General features: G+C 51.4%; 3 protein-coding genes across 6 annotated transcripts in view; 2 read left to right on the top strand and 1 right to left on the bottom strand.

The window, feature by feature from the left end:
- Window positions 1-6,711, top strand: part of TNKS (tankyrase) — a 147,847-nt gene extending 141,136 nt beyond the window's left edge. For all 3 annotated transcript variants that reach the window (XM_052776663.1, XM_052776658.1, XM_052776673.1), the window contains one exon: window positions 1,502-6,711. In XM_052776663.1, coding sequence (XP_052632623.1) covers window positions 1,502-1,588 — 87 coding nt within the window. In that variant the 3' untranslated portion in view covers window positions 1,589-6,711. The remainder of the gene's footprint in view (window positions 1-1,501) is intronic.
- Window positions 1-20,310, top strand: part of SARAF (store-operated calcium entry associated regulatory factor) — a 299,073-nt gene that overhangs the window by 92,498 nt on the left and 186,265 nt on the right. The window lies entirely within an intron of this gene.
- Window positions 7,336-12,147, bottom strand: DUSP4 (dual specificity phosphatase 4). The gene is made up of 4 exons (XM_052776699.1): window positions 11,746-12,147; window positions 8,818-8,954; window positions 8,227-8,446; window positions 7,336-7,989 (listed from the first exon to the last, which is right to left on the bottom strand). Exons 1-4 carry the CDS (start codon window positions 12,137-12,139, stop codon window positions 7,604-7,606), a joined length of 1,137 nt encoding a protein of 378 aa, XP_052632659.1. The 5' UTR covers window positions 12,140-12,147; the 3' UTR covers window positions 7,336-7,603.

Raw genomic sequence — 20,310 nt, 5'->3', positions numbered from 1 at the left:
ATTTTTCACCCTTGATAATGCAGATTCTGGGCTTTTTACCTGTAGATTCCAAGTAGTGACGGTGTCCCTGTCTGCCAGAGACTACCCTTAAATGGCAACTGAGGTAGCACAACACTCTTCAGGAGGTGATTTTTAATCTGAATAACTCAGCTAGACCATTACTCTAGAAAAGTGGTTTGCTTACTACTCTGGATCCAGGCTCCAAGATTATATAAGAAGCTCAGGTTGGAAGGAACCTTGGGGAGGTCACCTAGGCCAGCGTCTTGTTCAGACCAGATTGCTGAGGGCTTTCTTTGACCAGGCAGGTCTTGAAGGCCTTGGAGAATGGTGTTTCACAGCCTCTCTCAGTAGCTTGTTCCTTTGTTTAATTATCCTCAGAGCAAAAAACATGTTCTTTGTATCCAATAGAAACCTCCCCTGATTTATTAATCTCATTCTCCTGCTGCGCAGTGCAGAAAAGAATCTGGGTCTGTTTTCTCAGTAGCCTTCCATATGTGATGGAAGATTGCTATGAGATCGCACAAAGCCTTCCCTTTTCTGAACTGAATAAGCCCATCTCCCTCAGCCCCTTCTTGTTTATCCTGTGCTCTCTCCCACTGACTATCTTACTGGTCCTTCGCCAAACTTGGCTCCAGCTTGTTGCCATCTTTCTTGTATTGGAGGGCCCAAAAGTTGTATGCAGTTGTCTCGATATGGTCTAGTGAGTACTGAATAAAGGGCAGTCATCGCTACACTCAGTTGACTGGCTACACTGTTGTTGATGTACCACAGGATGCTGGTAGCATTTATTGCTGCCAGGACACACTGTTGATTCTGCTTTAGCTTGCTGTCACCCAAGGGTCCCCAGCACCTTTCAGCAGAGCTGCTTCCCGTCCTGCAATGTTACAAGGAATTCGTTTATCCCAGGTGCATTTGCCCTTACTGGATTTCATGAGGCTTGTTGGCCTGGTCTCACCTGTCTAGGTTCCTCTGGGGCCCTGCCCTCCAGCAACTTTAGCTTTGTTCTGGGACTGAACCTCCTACCAACCGTCTTGAGAAAACACTGGGCAGACACCTGGGTTACATGCTTTGGGTGTGCTAAGTATTTTACTGCCAGTGAAGGTGTTTGCAGGTCACGTGGCAAGTCAGTGAGCATTTTAGGGTCAGACTACATCGGTCATCTGAGATTTTTTAATAACTTACAGGCACTGACTGATCCATAGGATTAGCTAACAAGGAGAGTAACTCTGTGAATTCCTGTTGCACACACGTTTTCTAGCAGTGTCTGCATGGAAGAAACATCTTTCTTTCTACCAGTGTATTAACGAAGGTATTAACTACATCAAGCAGTTCCCACTTAGTGCTGGCTAGGTTTGAAATCTCCCTTTTTCTTTTGCGCTCTGCATAGAGCTGATTCTTGCACTGTGCTTCCTGATCACTGTTTAGTGAAATCCAAAATGAGAACTTGCTGAGTATACCCTTGCATAAAGCAGTGTTGTTTTTTTCTTGACTTAACTTTCAGGCATACCCAGAATATCTCATTACATACCAGATTGTGAAACCAGAGGCTCCCTCACAGACAGCAACAGCAGCAGAGCAAAAGACCTAGTAGCTACAGAGTAGTGAAGAAGGATGTGACTTCAATCTTGGACTGGATGGATACGTGTTTCAGAAAATCAGTATCATATAAAATCCTTAACAACATGGAAATAAGCTGTATGTCTTTTGTAAAGCATTGCTGTCTTGATGAATACAATATGAGTAACTCTTGCATACTCAACTGCTACTGTTCCTTTTGAGGAAAGTTTACAAGGGACTGCCTTTTAATAACATATCTCAGGCTCCTAGTCTCTGCAGTTACCGTGTATAAAATAATGGGGTTTTGATCTAGGCTTTGGGAACATTATTGTGCAAACAGAAATCTTTATTAGTGCCATCTCACATGTTAAAATTTCAGACACTACTATTCTAGTTATTTTATTTGCAGATAAATTGCATTAAGCCCGTAATTTTCTTTTCAGTACACACCATTCATTTTATGTTTTCAAGAGATCCTAGTCAACTATTTATTTTCCTTTTGTATTCTGAAGTTGAGCCGGAACCTTCTTAAAGATATTTTGCACAAAGTCGATTTGACTGAAATCATTAACAATGCAATATGAATTTCATCTGAGAAGGGGCTAGGTCCAGTTCTTCAATATAGGGGGTTTTTTTGCACACCTCTGAGCAAACGGTAATATGAGTGAGTGTAACTTTAGAGTGGAAACAAATTGTGTCGGTTTGCTGCTTTGTCTGAGTTTTCTGGGGGAAGCCCTAGGAAGTGTTCGCAAGGGTAAACCAGCTCTTGTGCTTGGAAAAACTTCATAGAGCAGGTCAATGCCCTCTGCTGGCATCTCTAAGAGAACGTTTTATAAGGCTCCTTATTAAGTACATGCAGTTTGTGAAATGTTCTCCAGTTACAGTGGCGTATGGTTTTGCTGGAAGATAGCAGGTGAAAAGTCAGAAGATTGCATACATGAGGGCATATCTGGTTCATGTTCCTCTAATATAACACCCAGTAAATGGGTTTCATACCGGTAAGGGAGAGTGTATTATAGCTGTTTCATGTCATATCTTTGTGTGTGACATCACAGTTGAAGAGCTTAAGGGATTTACAAAAATAATAATTTTTCTGAATATCGATTTTACATTTTTATGAGAACGAGCTTTTAAAACATCAGTTGGCAAGTGGATTGTTTGCAGGTATACCAGAGAACAAAGCTAGGATTTATTTACTCTAATCCCCTTCCCTGCAAGGTCCCAGGTTTATTTCACTGGGCAGGAGAAAGTTATTTTTAAGCATTGCATAGCACAGCATCAGACAATTTCAAAAGTCCCCCTCATGGAGGATATGCATTGAACAAAAGTGGAGACCGATTTCTTTTTTGTGTTGTTTTTACAGCTTCAGAGAAGGTTGAAAATCAAGCTGTGTTAATTTTTTTCTTAACAAGCAACACCAGGAGATGTGCTTCAGTGTTGAGCATGTAACGACTGGAGAAAAAAAAATGTTATTTTGAACACAACACGCTGTACATTTCCCTATTGACCAGCACTATTTAGTATCTGATGATCCAGTTTATGCATTCAGGCTTTATCACCCTTAAAGCAAGGAAATGACAGAATAGCGTGCTTTTAGTTTATAAAAAAATATTTGTGCTCCCCATAAGTGGGATTTTGCTGACATGTTTGGATAAAACAAACTTAAACCTGAAGAGCTTTTCACTTTCAGCATTAAGACACAAAATTTTCATTTTTGACATTAAGACATTAATGTTGAAGCAATCCTCGCGGAGGAATTTCACCCACTATAAAAATCAGTCATTTGATGCAATCTGGCTGCCTGCACATCATCTGTTTGTAATATCTCTAAAGAAAACGTTAGAAATAGCAATACTCCAACAGATCTTGAACTTTGGGTTTTATTTTTCTTGAGCTGGCAGTGGATATATGGTTCTTGCTTCATTTTGTGACCTGATTAAATATGTAGCTTTGAAGTCCAAGCCAGGCTCTAGCCTAGTTGTCCTTTTAATCAAATTTCATTGATAAAATTGGGTGCTTGTATTTTGGCTACTTGTTTATAGTGTTAGGATTGCAAAGATCACCACTAGGCTTTGAAGCTTTGTATTCATCTTTTAAGTTTGGGGTTTGTTTTTAACTTAGTTAATAATGGAGTGGGGGGATGTGCCTACCTACACTAGGGTTTCAGATAGTGTTGAGAGTGAGTGTTGCTCACCATCCCCAGTTAGACATAGTTTTAAATGGTAAAACAGTTGTGCTGCTTAGGTGAGCAAAATGGTTCATGTGGGTGTGGAAGTTAAAAGCTTTACATCTTTCAAAAACAAAAACAAACCTAAAAACAAAAACCCCACAAAGCCCACACCAGATTCTGTTCTTGCTTGTTGTTTCCTGTGTGCTGATTGAACTAATGGCTAGTCTGGATTTCTTCTGCAGCCTTGAACTTCTAGAGGATAAAAATACTGTCCAGTATCTTTGAACTGCCAGTGTTAACGTATCTGATGTTCTGTGCAGAGTAAAGGTGCTGTGTGAGGAAGTCATTTTGCAGTGGTTTTTGTCTCGTAATGGCGTGATCTCGTATCCATTTGTGGCCAGACACAGAGGAATACCCAGGCCTGATAATGCGTGTGTGTGTCGTAGAAACCCGTGCAGGAGTAGCATCTGCCTCTCCTGGCATATGTTGTTGTAGCTCCTCTTACAGTTTAAAACAAAGTGAGGATCTGCCCATCGATACGGATGTTGCCCATGAAAAAGCTGGTCATGGTTTTGGTGGCAGAGCAGCGTTTAGCAGGTTGTTACGGTACAGATGCTGCTGCTTTAGCTGAGGGAGTTAACTTGATGCCTCTGAATTCTAGAGAACGGGACCTTAAAAATAGCACGCCCCCATAACCGGGCAGCTGCTGCCTCCTGAGAAATGAAGAAGTTTTTCGACTTCCTGGGAAGGGCAGTCCCCCTGATAACAGGATGCTCATTTGCAGCATTGGGTCACCGATGGAGGCATGGTAGGAGCTGAGGATGCAAGAACACACTGGGCTAAGCCATCTCATGGGCTTGGGAGCCTGGGCACCTCTCGCTGGCTCCAGAAAGAGCTATTCCTACTAAGACAGAACGTGGTGTCTGCTGGGGAAAGGGACAGTTGTCTTTCAGGCCTGTTGATTTTTTTTTCCGTGTCCCTTTGAGGCAGCATTTTGAAATGTCTGTGCGGTTTGCAACAGGACCTTAATAGGCGAAACAGAAAGAAACTTCACCACGTAGCAAAGAAGGGATGGTTCTGCTCTCCATTGCTGAAATTGTTTCCATGAGACAGATGAATTGGGTACCTGGTGCAGAGTGACATTGCAGTCTGAATGCTGTCAACAAAACTTATGTTAGAATTAAAAGCAGAGAATACAGTACCTTAATAAGGTGTATCTTATTTTCTCATCCTTATTTTTATCTGCCGGTCTATTTTGATCCCAGCTCCATGGAGACTGTTACAAACCTCTTGTACTAGTTCCACCGTTTTGCAGTCACTATGGGTCTGTAGTCCAAGGAATGAGCAATGTGTTTTCTAACCTCTGTTTTGAATGGTTGTATGTGATGCAATTGAATCCCACTGCATTATGCAGCTGGAATTTATTTTGCCTGCAAACTTTTACACTTTGCTTGTTGATAACAGAATACCCCAAAACAAAATTCTACACTGAAGCAAAAAGAAAGCCCCGCAAAATATTCTGCACTGCTGGCTTCGGTGGGCAGCAGACACAGAAGAGGCATGTGGTATGAGACTGAGTAGCTTCTGGAGAAGGGTGCTTCCTTGGCTCTGGAAGGCAGCTGATCCTACTGTTTGTTGTAGGTTAGAGGAGACGTCTGCTCCCTGTGAACGTGTGAAGCACTGAGGGATGCTAACATATCGTGCCACCGCGTGGCCTGCGGGAACTACTTAGACAGACAGTGGCAAATCTTCTCAAAAAACCCTCCTGCATCCCTGCAGTGAAGTGAGAGCTCCTGCACAGTACATACACTACCTAGAATTTCCACATGGGACTGTTAACAGAAATTGCCCACAACAGATTTTTTCAAAAGATGGGTAAAAGGAACGGGCCAACCACAAAACAGATTAGTTTGAACATTGCTAATCATTCTCAGCAGCTGAAGGTCAGGAAATGTGTGAATTTATTTTTAATGGGATTTCTCCCTTTCCATGCTGCTTTGCCACAGAAAATCTGGCTCAGAAATCTAAAAGGAGATGCATCTAATGCGTGCTTCAGTCATTTTAAGCCATGCTGCAGCCTTGCTGGGGAAGACATGGGAAAGTAGAGATTCAGTTCTAGCCACAGGTTGCGAGTGGCCTGTGAACCTCTATAGCCTTGAATCCACTGATGATCAGAGGTGGTGGCTTTGGCACAGTCCAGAGCACGCTCTCCTGATCTTTCAGAGAGAGGCAGGACACGTGCGCAGAGAGGGAGCGGCAGTGTTCCCACCTCTCTGAACACATAGTAGATATGAAACCTTGAGGATGAGGGGACAGCATATGCGTGTTAAGACTTCTGAAGGAAGGTGAATGAGCCCATGAATCAGTAGGGAACAGAAGAAACAGATGCATTTCCCATTACACTAACACATACGCCTGTCAGATCGTATTATCTGACTGGTTTTGATGTATCTCTCTTGCTGAACCTGTTGGTGGCAAGTTCTAGTGTTGGTTCCATTCATTACTAAGGTAGTTTGATTAGAGTCTCTGTATTACAAGGTAATTTTGACACTTTCTTCTTAACATCTGCAGAACTTGCTTCAGCTTTGGAAACTGAAATGGGGATTTTTCTGTGCCGCAGTCCTGCAAGCTTGTGTACCTTCATTCCTAATTGCTTTCTCTGCCAACCCAAATGGCAGTGTGCGTGGGGGTTGAGTTTTTAGACCTTTTTTTGTATAACTTGTTTTCATAACTAGCCCGGTATGTTTCCTCTCTTGGTTGCCAGTTACCTGGAGCTGGGATATCATTTATTTATTTCCTCCTTTACCCTCTCTCTCAAAGACGACGATGGGCAGGTTCTCAGCCTACCTACATGGTGGACTTTAGGTAACATCTCTGTAACAACCGAGTTTGATCTATAAATGTGCTTGGCTAAATGTCTGATCTGCAATACTTGTAATAGTTTAAAATTCAATAAATACATTTTTAACAGTTGCTCTCTGAAAGCTGAGTGTTTGCACAAACTGCTATTCTGTCTTGGTCTTAGGACAAACCTGCACCAGCCACAACTGTTGAAAACGGTTTTATTTTTATTTTCTCCAAACAATTTGTTTTCTCCCTTTCTTGGGCAATAAATAAAAAGTTAATTTCTTAAAAAAAAAAAAAAGGAACAAAACCATACATATGTACATCAGCCACACAGGCATCTTGTGTGTTAGATTGGACTGGGGGGAAGGAGAGAGGCAGGGTGGGAAATAAGGCTCCAGGTGGGTTGAAGTGAAGATGAGGCATTTTCTAGGCTTGGACCAAAAGCTGCAGCATCGCCTCCCCAGGCGCTGGCAGGGGTGAGGCTGACTGCAGGCTGCCCTGTGCCACCACCACTCCTGCTTGCCCCAAGGCCCTGCCTGCAGCTCTTCATGTCACCCAGTGTAACTGGCTCAGGTAAGCAGCACCCACCACACACACCCATGTCAGTCTGTGCAAGGGGGAAGACTGCTGCACAATAAAAGGAGGGTATTGCTCCCTTTTCAACCCAGATGAGCTAGGGGCAGAAACACAGGGAGGTGTGTCTTTTTTTTTTAGAAAACACGACAATAAAATGGGGATGGAAAGAGATGAAGACCAGGCACTTGAGGAAACCCAGTATACTGTTTTTTCCCTCCCCCAAAGAGCCTGGAAAATATCGGGGTTTGTGGCTTTTACAATTTCCCGTGCTTTCAAAACATAAAATTAAAAAGCAAAAAAACCAAGATGAGGTAAGAAATTTCTCTACGAAAAAGACATTGAGTCCAGGGTGAACGGCAGTGTCCGGCACTATTGCTTAACATCATGGGGTTCCATGCCCCCCTGCCCCCTCCGCGCCTGGCACTATCTGCCCGGCTGGCCCCAGCCCCTGAGCTAACAGCTGGGCGACGTGGTGATGGGGCTGTGCAGGTATGGGAGGCTGCTGGGGGTGGCATGGACACCCACAGAGACTGGGAAGCTGAAGACAAACTGGGAGGTGGGGGTGGAGGTGGCCTTGCCCCGCTCCCGCAGTGTCCCCGAGGGGCTGACAGCTTCCACTGCGCATGAGGTGGCCAACACCTGCGACTCAAACTGCAGCAGCTGCCCCATGAAGCTGAAGTTGGGGGAGATGATGCTCCGGCGCTGCTTGACGAACTCAAAGGCCTCCTCCAGCTTGACACGCTGCTTCATCATCAGGTAAGCCAAGCAGATGGTGGCTGAGCGGGAGATACCAGCCTGGCAGTGGACTAGGACCCGGCCACAACACTCCTTCACCGAGTCTGGAGGGCAACGGGATGAGATGTGAGACCAACGCCCTTCCAACAAAGCCAAACCCATTACCAAACCCGCAGGTGGTGGCTGACCTCCCTCCCACCAGTGCAATAACTGGCCTGGACCCTGCTGGATCCCGGTCCCCTCTGAGCCAAAGGCTCCAGGTCTTTGAGGCAGGAACCTCCCCCCCCCACCCCCAACAAGTGAAACACACACAGACACGGCTCCTCTGTGCAGGCACTCACCTATGTATTCAATTGCCTCCATGAACCAGGAGCTGATGTCGGCTTTGTGGTTATCCTCCACGGGGATGCACTTGTACTGGTAGTGCCCCTCAAAGTGGTTGGGGCAGTCTGAGGAGACGTTCAGCAGGGCTGTGATGCCCAGTGCATCAAGCATGTCCCGCCGGGCAGCGTGGTAGGCGCTGCCAAGGTAGAGGAAGGGAAGGATTTCCACAGGGCCACCCTGTTACAGAGGAAAACAACAGATACGGGGATGACCAGGGGACAGCAGTGGGCAGGACACACATCCAGATGGCTTGCAGGCCCTGAGCAGAGGCTGCCTTTCTGGGCTGTTAACCCATTTCAGCCCTACCCCTCTTCATCCCTTTCAGGAATGGGCAGGTGTGGTTAATGGGATTTGGCCTTGTCTGTTCCCCAAAGAGCACAGACACCCTGGGTTGAGGAGGACTGCCATGTTCTCCCACGAGAGGAGAGGGAGCAGGGCTCCAGCTCTGCGGGCCTCAGCTGAGGGAGAGCAGAGAGACTCCAGCAGGACCAGGTTGCAATGCTGGAAGGAGCAGTCAAAATAGCTGAGCACCGGGCTTCTGGACATACCTGGTCATGAAGAGGGGTCCCACAGGAACTGCAGCCCAAATCCAGGGGCTCAGCACTGCTGGGGGGTGACACATTGCTCAGGGACTTGGTTTTTGCGCAGAATTCGGGGTACTCCGAGGAGAAACGCTCGTAACCCCCTGCAAGAAGAGAGGCACGAAGTGTTATCCCAGGCTATGTTCACAGCACTGCGGAACAGCATAGCCGGAGCTGACGCGTCTCACCGTGCCCTTCACCACTAGATGATGCTACAGCGATGGAGAGTGGTCTCCTGCCCCAGGAGGAGCAACCGGGCTCCTGGCAGCAAGGGGGGGAATCCTGGAGGCCCCACCACTTCCTTGGAGCCAGAGCTCCCCAAGAGCTTTGCAATGTTCTTGGCTGCCCGAAGTCTCTGGTCCAGGGTTTAGTCCCCTACACGCCGCCAGCCAAAACTCCAGACAGAGGCCAAGGTTGCTCTCCTAAGATGATGGAGAGAGGATTTGTTGCCGGCATCCTCTGACTTTAACTGGAAAAGCTGCCCCCAGGCCAAAGATAGTTCAGTTCCCAGCTTTCCCAGACACAAAGCATGGGGAGGTCTCCCACTTTCCCAGCCTGACCCTCCAGCCCAGAGCTCCCAAAACAACAGGCGGGGGGAAGCGCTGGCACTGGCCAGGTACAGTTACCCTAACCCCACAGCAAAGCTGCTCTCCAGAGAGGCAGGTGTCCACTGCCTCTCAAGGACATGGGTGCAAGCTGAACATGGAGGTGAGCACCCTGTGAAAGAGCAGCTTGCTCCTTTGACCTGCTGCCAGCGGGATAAGCAAAGGTGAGCTCAGATCTTCCTAACAGCAGGTAAAACAAGAGCAAACCCCATCAGCTTCCCAGGACAGGGAAACTGCAGTGTTGGCTGCAGATAAACTCTTCTGTTGAGATCTCCGTCTCTCATTCCAATCAAACCAACAACCCTCACATCCTTGTAGAGTCTGACCTTGAGCCTTAAAAACCAACAGAAATCAGGTATTTTACTATCACCACAGGAATCTAGCTAGACCAAGCCCTGACTCCCAGGCTACCTCCTGCAGACTCACCCCAACTACACGACCTACACCTGCAGATTTGGGCTTGCCAGAGCACACACAGCGGGACACGTATTCCTTATCCAGCTTTAGCTCTGAGGCTGCCCTGAACAAGGCGGGATGTTCAGAAGACCAGTGGATGCAAGCATCTCCAGCAAAGCAGCCCAGGACTCCCTAGCCGGCTAGAGACCAGTGTTGCCAGTATCCCAGTATCCTTTATGGTTTTCTCCCCCTGCGCAAGGAAGGGCTCTAGTACCTTAAAGCAGAAACATGCATATGCATCACTGAATTGGCATTGTCCCTCCCATGTGAGCTGGGCAGTTTGCAGAGGCTGCTGTTTCCAGGGTCTGACATCCCTTTGCAGTCCTACTGGTTCGATCTGGAGGAGCACCCAGAAACAAGTGCCCCCGTTAGACTTCTTCAGGATGTCTGATCCCAAAATCCCAGCATCTACCACATCCCACTCCAGTGGGATCCTGAGAGGGAGAAGCTGCCCAGGGTGATGTGCAGACACAGGTTCCCTCCTTGGAAAATCAAAGCGACCCTTTCAAACAGTCAAAGATGTTTCTCTTTAATGTGCCTGATCAGATCTAACGCCCCGTCAGCCAAGCTCCACATCCAGTGGCTCCATCCAGTGCCGCGCAGCTCCCGGCTGTGCGCACAGGCCCTGCCCGGCACAGGCACCACGCTGCGCAGGTGCCCATCGCCACGCGACAGCCAGCCGGGCTGTTTGACAGGGAACCTGGCAGCTGCCTGATCTGCACCAGACAGATCCGGGTCTGCACCCAATAAATTTGCATTTGGACGGGCACAGGGCTGGGTTAGCACGGGTCCCGTAAGAGCCACAGGGGCAGCAGAAGCCCTCAGCTGACGAAGGCCACCCTTGAAGCACAGCAGCGTTTCCTGCCACACGTGCAGCTGCCAGCACCACGACGGCTCGTGGCGAAGGACCCAGAAGCGTGTTCCTGAGCGAGCCCTTGCTGTGCAGGCGCTCCCGCAGCAGCGCATCGTATCGCATCCTTGGAACAGCTCCTGCTGTTTTTACTCTATCTAGTACAAGAGAAGCGCCGGCTCCTCCATCTATCAAGCCTCTTAATGGATTTGCTACTCTGCATAAGCATCCTCACCCCTGCTGTAAGTAAACCGAGGAATAAATTAACTCTCAGGCTGTAAACAAAAAAAAGAAAAGACCCCACAGAGCTCATCCAGGCACCCCAGCTGAGCGTCCCCCTCCCTTAAATCATCTCACGGCAGTTCTCAGGACCGGCAGCTCCAGCTGCTCACGGCATCTCATTTAATACGCGCCGACGCTGCCGCGAGCACGGCGCGGGGGGAAAGCCCCGATCCCTGCTCTGGTCGCGAAGGGAGGACGGCGGCATCCCGGGGGTTTCTGCCCGCTGCGGAGGGACGCCGGCCTGACACCAGCGATTTGGTCCTGCACAAATACCTCCTCTGCGCCGGGGGGCCGGGGATGAACTCAAACGAAGGGGGGGAGCACACACACCCCCCCACACACACCCCCCCGCTTCCCTCCGGGTTTGCGCCTTTTTCCCCCGGGTGCCGGGCAGAGGCACGGGGCCCGCTCGGCCTGAGGCGGCTCAGAGCGCGTCCCTCTCGGGCCACCCACGCGTGGGGCGGAGGGATGCCCTCGCCGCCGACCGTCCCAGGACCCCACCGCCCCGCCGGCTGCGCCCCCTCCCCCCCCCCCCCCCGAACGCGGCACCCGCGCTCCCCCGCCGCCGGCTCCCAACTTCTGGCGGGACAGCCGGGGCGAGGAAGAGCGGGACCGGGGACCCCCCCCCCCCCCGCCAAGAGCCACAGCCAGGACGCGCGACCCGGCCCCCCGCCGCCCCCCCCTCCTCCCCCCCGGCGGTACCTGCCAGGAGGCGGATGTCGGCGCGCGCCGTGTCGCGGCGGAGCGCGCGCACCACCAGCGCCACGGTGCTGTCCTCGCGCAGGGCCTCGGCGCGCGGGCTGCGCTCGTCGTACACCACGACGGCGGCGTACAGCCCGGCGCGCAGCCGCGCCCGCACCTCGCCCTCGGCCGGCAGGATCTGCTCCAGGCTGACGGCCCCCTTGGCCCGCCGCCGCACGATCGTGTTGCAGCGCACGTTGAGCGCCCCGCGGATGTGGCCGGCGCTGTGGGCCAGGAAGGGGCGGCAGTCCAGCAGCAGGCAGCGCCCGGGGCCGCCGGGGCCGGCCTCGTCGCGGCACACCAGGCGCCGCAGCGCGCTGCCCTCCATCTCCCGCAGACCCTCGGTGGCCACCATGGCGGGAAAGGGGGGGGGGAGGGACGACGGCGGCGGCGGCGGCGGGGAGGGGGGGGACACACACGGCCCTGCGCCCGCTGCCGGCGCCGGTGCCGGTGCCGCTCGCGCACCCCCGCGCGCGCGGCGAAGCCTTTACTACCCGGCGGCGGCCGGCGCGCGCCCCCGCCCCCCGCCCCGCCCCGCCCATTCATCCCGCGCCGGGGCCGCATGAATGGACGGAAGGCGGCGGGCGGGCGCGGGCGACGTCACCGCCTCCATTCATAAAAAAAAAAAAAAAAAAAAAAAGAAACCCGGCCTCTCCGCCAGCCGGCCGGCCATGTTCTCCTCGGTTTGTGAATGGGGGAAGAGAGCGGCGGGCGGGCGGGCGGGCGGGCGGCGCCGCGCCGGTGTCACCGCGGGGCACGGGGCAGCCCTCCCCTCGGGCGCCCTGCCCGCCCGCCGTGTCACTCGCCCCCGCCGGGACCCCCTCCAGGTCACGCGCGCTGCAGGGCACACGTGCGTGCCCACCGGTACCCACGCACGTCCAGGCACCGCCGGGCACACGCGCGTGCCCACAGTCCCCCCACACACACACTTAGAGCGCACGCGGGCACGCGCACACGCACACGCACACGCACACACACCGCCGGGCGCACACGCGGGCACGCGCTCCTCTTTCCCTCTTTGTCCCTTGGCTCCCACTGAGGCCGCACTGGCTGCCACGGCCGGGGGCTTTAAAAGCTCTGCGGGTTCCCCCCGACTCCGTATCTGCCACCGCCACGTTTTCCCTCTCAGAAAATGACAGCTCATTAGCTGCAGAGCCTGGGAAACACCGCAGCACCCTGTCTGGGAAGCAGCCCCGTGGAAGGCTCTCCGATTTGACTCCTCACGTGGAGGAACGCTACTTTCAGCTAAAAGCCAAAGGAGCAAATGCACAGCCCTGAAGTGACCCCAAGAGGGTCTCCCCATAACCACCCCCTAAATGCCAAGCAGCCATTTCATCCAGACATCCCCTTTTGGGCTGCTTTCAAACTAAAGCAATGCTGCAAACCCCAACACCAGCAACCGTGCTCAGGGCATTTCCTTCAAACAGACGCTGGCCAGTCCCAGGTGAGTCTGCTTCGGAGACCTGAAGGCACTCAGCTACCCCGACGCAGATGTGGACATGGTGTAAGGTTAAGGGCCCAGCGTTCACCCAAGCCCATCTGCCCCGGTCACGACTTTCCACAGAGGGCAGCATTTGGACAGGCAGCTTGACTTGCCCTCCCCTGCATGCCCAGTAGCTGTTTATTTGGACAAGGCAGGGTGACACCTCGCTGTGCGTGCCTACCTGGGAGGAATCCAGCCTACCACGCACGTTCGAGGCCTACAGCTGGTGACACTGCTGCGTACCGCTGCCGCCTCCCCCTCACGCTCTGCTCTCCGACCGCTGCCGGATTCTCCCCTCCATCTGCGTCAGCACGATCTTTGTACCCCAGCTTTTGTGTGCTGTGCCAACCTTTCGCCAGCCAAGCCGAATCAAATTACCTACGGGGGAAACGTGGCTGCCATTTCTGTTATACACCCCACTCCGGGAATGTATTTGAGCCTGTTGCCTAATACAACAGGGGTGGAAGGCTAATTTTCTCCCGTTCCAACCTGCATCAGACACAAGGAAAGAAGAAACCTATTTCTACGGAAGTAAAGCAGACTCTGGCTGGCCAGCGACATGCCAGGGACATGCTTTCTTCCTTTAGAGAATGCTGTCAGAGACCAAAAAACTCAAACGGAGAATCTGATTTCAAACTAATTGAAAATTATGCTCTCATAGCAACATGACGTGAATCCAAGTTGGAGCGTCAAAAATATCTTAGGAAGTTTTACTCAAGAGCTGATGCCAAAATATGCTGTTCTCTTTGCTCCGCTTGGGCAAGGGATGTTGGCCACTACCATGTGATAAGCTAGGCTGCTGTCTTCAAAGCCTTCTGCACTGCTCGCTCCAGCTTTTACACTAAAAATTGAATGACCAAGGGCACAGAGCATATGTCCCTGGAGGCAGGCCCTGACATCCTAATTTTTCCCTTTCTCGTCCAGCATGTGACTGGGCCAAACTGGTCTGAGGCAGGAGAGGAAGGCAACATTGGCATGGGTGCAGGAGGGGGGATTTGGGCTGCTCTCTCTTCCTGGATGTTTGCATGAGCATTGACGGAGGACATTATTTCAGGATGGAGCATGGATGGATGTGTGTGCATGTGCATCTGACGGTGATTTCCAAGTGTTTCCACGTGCCTGAACCCTCCTCTCCCCATTGTGCATGCCTTCCTGCTGTCTGTGTGGAGGTGGCAGGTTCTTGGCTCTTTCTTCCCGAAAAATAAACTGCACCCAGCCAGGCTGCTGGAACTGCCATTGCACACCCATACCAGCTGTTCTCACCGCTGTGCTCCCGGCTGATCGTGTCTGGAGCTGATGTTGTGGTGGGGGTGGTGGCTCACAGACAGCTAGCAGTGGAGAAACTGAACCCGAAGGAAGGTGAGAGTGCCCAAATCGGACCAAGTCAGGATCCACACTTGGAGGAAAATGGGCATCTCCCTCACCACAGTTAGCTCAAAAGGAAATCTAGTTAACTTTGGAGGTGTTACGATGGGACAACCAAGAGCCACCAGAAATGCTTGCAAAGCAGAAGCCACAAGGCAAAAGAAACAACACAGTTACCTGGGGTGGAGGGGCGGCGGGGGGGTGTGTGTGGAAAGGACTGGGGAAAGGGGGAGGGATGGGAGAAGGCCATACGGCTTCATGTCCTGACTTTGCAAACCTGGAGAAGCGTGAAAGTGAATATTCCTGTCAAACAGCAGCCGTATGGCGCAAACTGAAATACATCCTGCTGGAAAACAAACAACCAAAAGAAAAGAAAGAGAGCAAGAGACATTCATTTCCTTTGCAACAGAGTCAAAGAATCGTCTTTTATAGGGCTCTGGCCAGAAGAGGCAATTGTGGCTGGAGGGAAATGAATTGTCAAAGGAGACGCACATTTGGATGATTAAATGTCAATATGTACCTTGAATTAAGGAAGAGGAATTTACACCTCATCTCACTGTGGCAGCGAAAACCAAGTTAGAGCCAGGCTGTAAGTTTGCCAGCCAATAGGTAACAATTTGTTTGGCTATCAAAATGCTTTTCCTGCCCAGAGAAATGCTGAAGCATGAGTCCCCCTGGGTGGGCAACGGCTGCTGTGGGCAGCTGGTAAACTGCTGAGCTTAGTGAGCCCTCCGGGCTTCTCCAGGCTCTCCTGGCTCTGCTTCCCCCCCCGGCTCCTGGCCCCAGCACGCACACGTGGGGTCCTGGCATGCTGTGTCACGCCGCAGGTCTCAGCTACCCGGCAGATGTGCCACCTGGGCTGGAACACAGGCCAGGATTTTGTTATGCTGGAGTTTTCCCAAGAGCTTGATTCCCTCCATCCTCCTGGTCAGCCAGCTGTACGGCTGCAGACGGATGAAGCACAGAGCTGTATCCCCGCTACTCTCAGCACGTGGCAGAGGTTGCAGCGTAAGGATGCTGCCACCTTCCCTCAGCAGCTCCCAGCAGTTAGCCAAAGGGCTGTGTGATTTGCCCTGGCATGTGCAGGAAGCCTTTGGCAGAAATGAAAGGCAGAATCAAGGTCTCAACAACCTGCAAGTCTGCGCTTACCCACAAAACCTGGCCTTCACGGAGTGCCGCGGGGTCATTGCTCCCTTTTGTCCTCACACAGCACCTTACGGTGGTCCTTTCACGGCATCTCTCTTTCTCACAGCTTACCAGGCTGGGGAAAGCATCCTCTTGTCTGCAAAGGCCAGTACAGCAGTGAAAGAGTTAACAGATTCATGTTAATAAATTCAGGCTCTCTTTTCCTCTAGGGCATATTTGCATATTAATGGTGGGGAATTGTAACGAACCTGTCTAGGGAGGCTAAAGGGAAAATTATGCAAGGTTGGCTGAGAAGGTGGGGGAGGGGAAAATGTTCATTTCCAGTGCTTTCCAACCCCTCAGCTGCAAAAGCATGTGAGCAACCTGAACTCCAGGGCAGTGCCTTGCCGAGCATGGGACACCCTGGGAATGAAGGAAGTACCTGAGCGCAGGCAGCAATTCGGACCCACCTGCATCCCTCCTGCACTGGCTTCTCATGGCTAGGCTTCACAGTGCCCCAGACATGCTTTTATTTTAAACCCAGGGCCACAACAGCAGATTTCAGCAAGCGTGTCCCAAATCATCACCCTGTCCTCCAAGGCATCCAGATAAAACGCAGCTCTTGGTGGGCTGTCAACAGAGTAGCTCATCCACAACTCAATTTCATCAGAGGATCTCTCGGGGCTTTTCAGCAGCGCTGTGCTTGGTGCAGGGTGCGATGGAGGCAGGGGAGGGGAGTTGACCCAGGCTGGGCCAAAGCATGCCTCCTTTCCCATCCCTGCTCCTTCACCCCAGGCTGCAAGTAGCTGCAGCACACGCTTGAACCCCGCCACAATCTTTGTTGCCTCAAACCCCAAAGCCCCACACACCAGCCTGAAAGCCTCTGACAGCACATGAAAAATGCTAGGAGCTTTGCCAGGTCTGCTTTCTCCGCTCTCTGCTGAAGCCTCCATTTATAATCCCCACTCCAGTGAACTGCCCTACAGATTTTATCTCAAGAAGGACAAATAATCTGTTTCTTTTGCCCTGCAATAGCAGATAGAGTGAGGGTTTATAGTCATGGGGAAATCAGCTATAAATCACTAGGTGGGAGACTAATCACTGGGCCCCTCATCTGATCTCTATCAGGAGATGGGAAAAGCAGCCTTTATTCCTGAAAGCAAAGCAGCCCTTCTTCAGAACAGTAACAGGGCCCTCCATGTACCCCAATAGCTGCAGCTGGTTTGTGCCCATGCAAATGTGATCAGGGCAGGACCCACTCAAATTAGCAGGATGCAAAGCAGCCCAAGCCATTTTCTGCTGCAGGTTTGGTTTCCTCTCTCTCTTTCTCCCTGCTGCCTTTTGCCATTGTCTCATCCTTGCCTGTAAAAGTCAATGTGGCTCCAACCACAGTGGGTGAGAAACTTGAGGTCTGATCCAGGAGAGTCAGTGAACAGGAGCAGGATTTTAAGAGGATATATGGCTTCTGAGAGATGGTTAGCTCAGGCAGTTAGTTGGAGCTGGGCGGGGGGGGGGGGGGGGGGGGGAGTGTCTGCAACAGGCCTAAGTGCCACCTGTGGAAGCAGAGAGGCTCTCCCCCTCAAAATCCCCGTGCTGTTTCTTTTTGACCCAGTTGGTTTGGAGGGGGAGGTGTGGGGGGAAACAAACTGCAGGGTTTGCAGGTTAGCTGCTGGTGGCATTCCCAAGGACTGGATGGTGGGTAAGGGCCCGCAGATCTGATGCATCACTCCGGCTCTGAAGGACTTAGGAGCCCAATGGTCCCACAGACATGGCAGACTTGCCCCTCAGTATCACCAGGACCCAGAGACCAGCCCTGATAGGGGCCAGCAGGTGCAGAGCCAGTCTGGCTGTCCCCTGGGCAGAGCATCTTCCAACACGTGGTTCAGTTTGAGTGGTGGCCAGTTGGATGCAGGGTCATTGCTGAATGTTTCTACAGCCTTGGCGGACAAGGGCAAACCACACCGGTAAGCTGCTTCCTAAGAATCTACATGATCTGTCCTTGACATTTTGTCATTTTTGATACAACTGTGGTGCCTTGCTGACTGTCAAACCCCATCAGTACCCTGTGCCAATCCCGTTTGGTCTCCTGCCTTCCCCTAAAGCCCTGAAGCTTTCCCCATTCCAGGTGTTGGGACATGTGTGGTCTGTGATCATGTTATTACAACCACAGATTATAAAGCAGATGCATAAGTGAGGTGGATAAAACAAGCACATGGGTCCCTTAATCCCAAAATTTCAAGTGCTGTGGGGATTAGACTAATATCTTTGGCTGCAGGATTTGGGGGTGCAGCAGAGCCAGAGAAGTGAATTTGTGGAAGCACGTTGATCACCCCCTCTCAGTTTGCTGTAAGACAGACTCGATGTAAGGGATCAGCTTTTGAAACTATACTGAAGCCAGTAAGGGATGCAGCATTTTAACCTCTAACATAATCTGTGACATTTTGCCTTTAGGACACATTGGATCCCACATGGCTGTGAAGCTAGAGCTCACTCCTGAAAGCTCTCTAGCCCCAGTGCAGTATTTAATCACAGGCATGCAGATCCTAGCAGCTGCCTTCTTTGGGGACATCGTTGTTTGCAAGTTGAAAGAGAAACGCCTCACTTGAATTTCCCAGTGTTCGGTTAGGCATCCGGCCTCAGTGATAGGATTGAAGCTGAGCTTTGAATGACGTTTTTTGCTAGGAAGAAAGGGCTGGGGAAGAGACATTTCTCCCTTGGGCTTAAGATCATAAATAAGACAGTGTTATGTAAGTGTGACTATAACCTATTTATACATAGTGTCAGACTCATACAATCAGGCTATGAATGACAAATGTCCCACTAATTTCTATGAATATAGCAGTGGTATTTGAGCTTTGAAACAGCAGTGGAAATGCATGTTGTTCTGTGTCAGCCATAACTGGGACTCCTCTCCAAATTATACCAAGGGAGGAGTGACTTGTGTCCGGCACTTCGTCTTACACAGGCACAGTGGGTGCAACTGGCTTCAGGCAGCTGCCTTGCACCCATTCCTGATCCCAAGGCCCAGATGGCAGGCACCAGAGGAATGGAAACCTTCTGCCTTTCTTGGGCTCTTGTCCCTCAAGCTGTGGGCCAGGTGGGAGCTGGACTCCTTGGAGGCTCTTTCAACAGGACTGTGCCCTGTTATGAAGCATGGAGATGCTGAATGTTCACTCGGGTGTCAGGGCACAGGAACCAAAAGTGTCAGCTAGCAAGGTCAAACCAACATAAGGAGCACCGGCTCACATGCAGTGTTAACCAGGGGAATGCTGTGCTGCAGGACCCTGTGTGTGCTCAGAGTTTACAGGGATTCAAAACCAAAGCGATAAATTCCTGGAAGCAAAGCTCATCGGGGGTTACTAACCATGGGGAGATTGCTGAGCGAGAAATGTTCAAGGCTAGAAGTGTGGCTGGAGTCCTTATGGCATACACTTGCCCTGTTTCTGTATGTTTGTCCCTAATATTGGTGCTGCTCTGTGTAAAGTTGCTGAGCAGAGTGGTTTGAACCAAAATGGCCACACGTGGGCTAAGGCAGCCTTAGCTGTGCGGGTCTAACTTGGGTGGCACGGCCTGATGCCTGCCTGGGATCAAGATAATGGCAACTATATAAAAACCAAAGGAAGATTCAAACCCAGAAATGACTCCTGAGGCACAGAGAAGCAGTCGTCATAATTGCGACCAGACAAAACCCCAAATCAGGTTCAAGTTTAAAGTCAGGCTTTTTCCTTCTCCATCACCTTGCACTCTGGGCTCTGCCTTGAGCACTGTCTCAGCATGGCAACTGCACATCACTGCTTCTCCCAGGGTCCCTCTCATGGCCCCTGTGCCAGCAGCCATGGACCCCTGAGACCTGAGCATCGCAGCCGCCCGCGGGAGGCTGTGGCAAGAGGAGAAAGTCCAAAATCCCTGTGGTGTTCCCTTCTGTCTCTGGCTGATCTTCCTTCCCTGCTTCACAGATGACCTCAGCTCCCACTGCGGCCTGATCACACAGATCTGGCGGGGACACATGGCCCTGGCTTGTCATGCCCTGCTGTCCCCCGCTGGAGATAAAGCAGCCGTAGTGTCCAGTGCGGATGGCCCAGGGGGTCAGAAGCGACCGCAGCTGCCGTGATGTTTTCCTAGACACCCCCAGCAGAGCCCTGTGACTGATTCACCTCCTGTCTTGGTGCATCAGGCATTGACTCACACCTAAAATGCGTCAGATGGCCGTATCCGTGAAGGGCTTCATGGACTTTGCCCCAAGCGTCCCCACTGAACTTTAAAGCTGGGCCTTCTTTTGGAGGGGGAGGCACATGGGAGACCTTTGCTCATGAGGGTCTGGGCCTCCGCAGGAACACGAAACCAGGCTGGACAACTCTCCGAGCCTCCTGCAATTTGCTTCTCGGTGATTTCATGTGCCAGCATGAGGTGTCTCTCACAAAAAAAAGGCCTGATCTGAGAAAGGCCTGATCCTGCTGCCTTTGCAGTCATGTCAAAGCCCTTGGTAGCTCCAGCAGGGACAGAGGGAAGCAGCAGAGACTTCAGGCTTTCAGGCTGCTGCCAAACAGATGCTC

This window comes from Harpia harpyja, chromosome 2, assembly GCF_026419915.1.
Source record: "Harpia harpyja isolate bHarHar1 chromosome 2, bHarHar1 primary haplotype, whole genome shotgun sequence".
Classification (NCBI taxonomy): Eukaryota; Metazoa; Chordata; class Aves; order Accipitriformes; family Accipitridae; genus Harpia; species Harpia harpyja.
The sequence above is the reverse complement of the archived record's forward strand: the minus strand, read 5'-3'. Positions and strand labels throughout refer to the sequence as shown.

Bases quoted from the DNA above. Each gene is read 5' to 3' on its own strand.
- DUSP4 (XM_052776699.1), bottom strand. From the start codon at position 12,139: ATGGTGGCCACCGAGGGTCTGCGGGAGATGGAGGGCAGCGCGCTGCGG. The intron at 8,955-11,745 runs GTACCGCCGGGG...CTCTTCTTGCAG, and splicing joins CGACATCCGCCTCCTGGCAG to GGGGTTACGAGCGTTTCTCC. The intron at 8,447-8,817 runs GTATGTCCAGAA...CCTCTGTAACAG, and splicing joins GGACCCCTCTTCATGACCAG to GGTGGCCCTGTGGAAATCCT.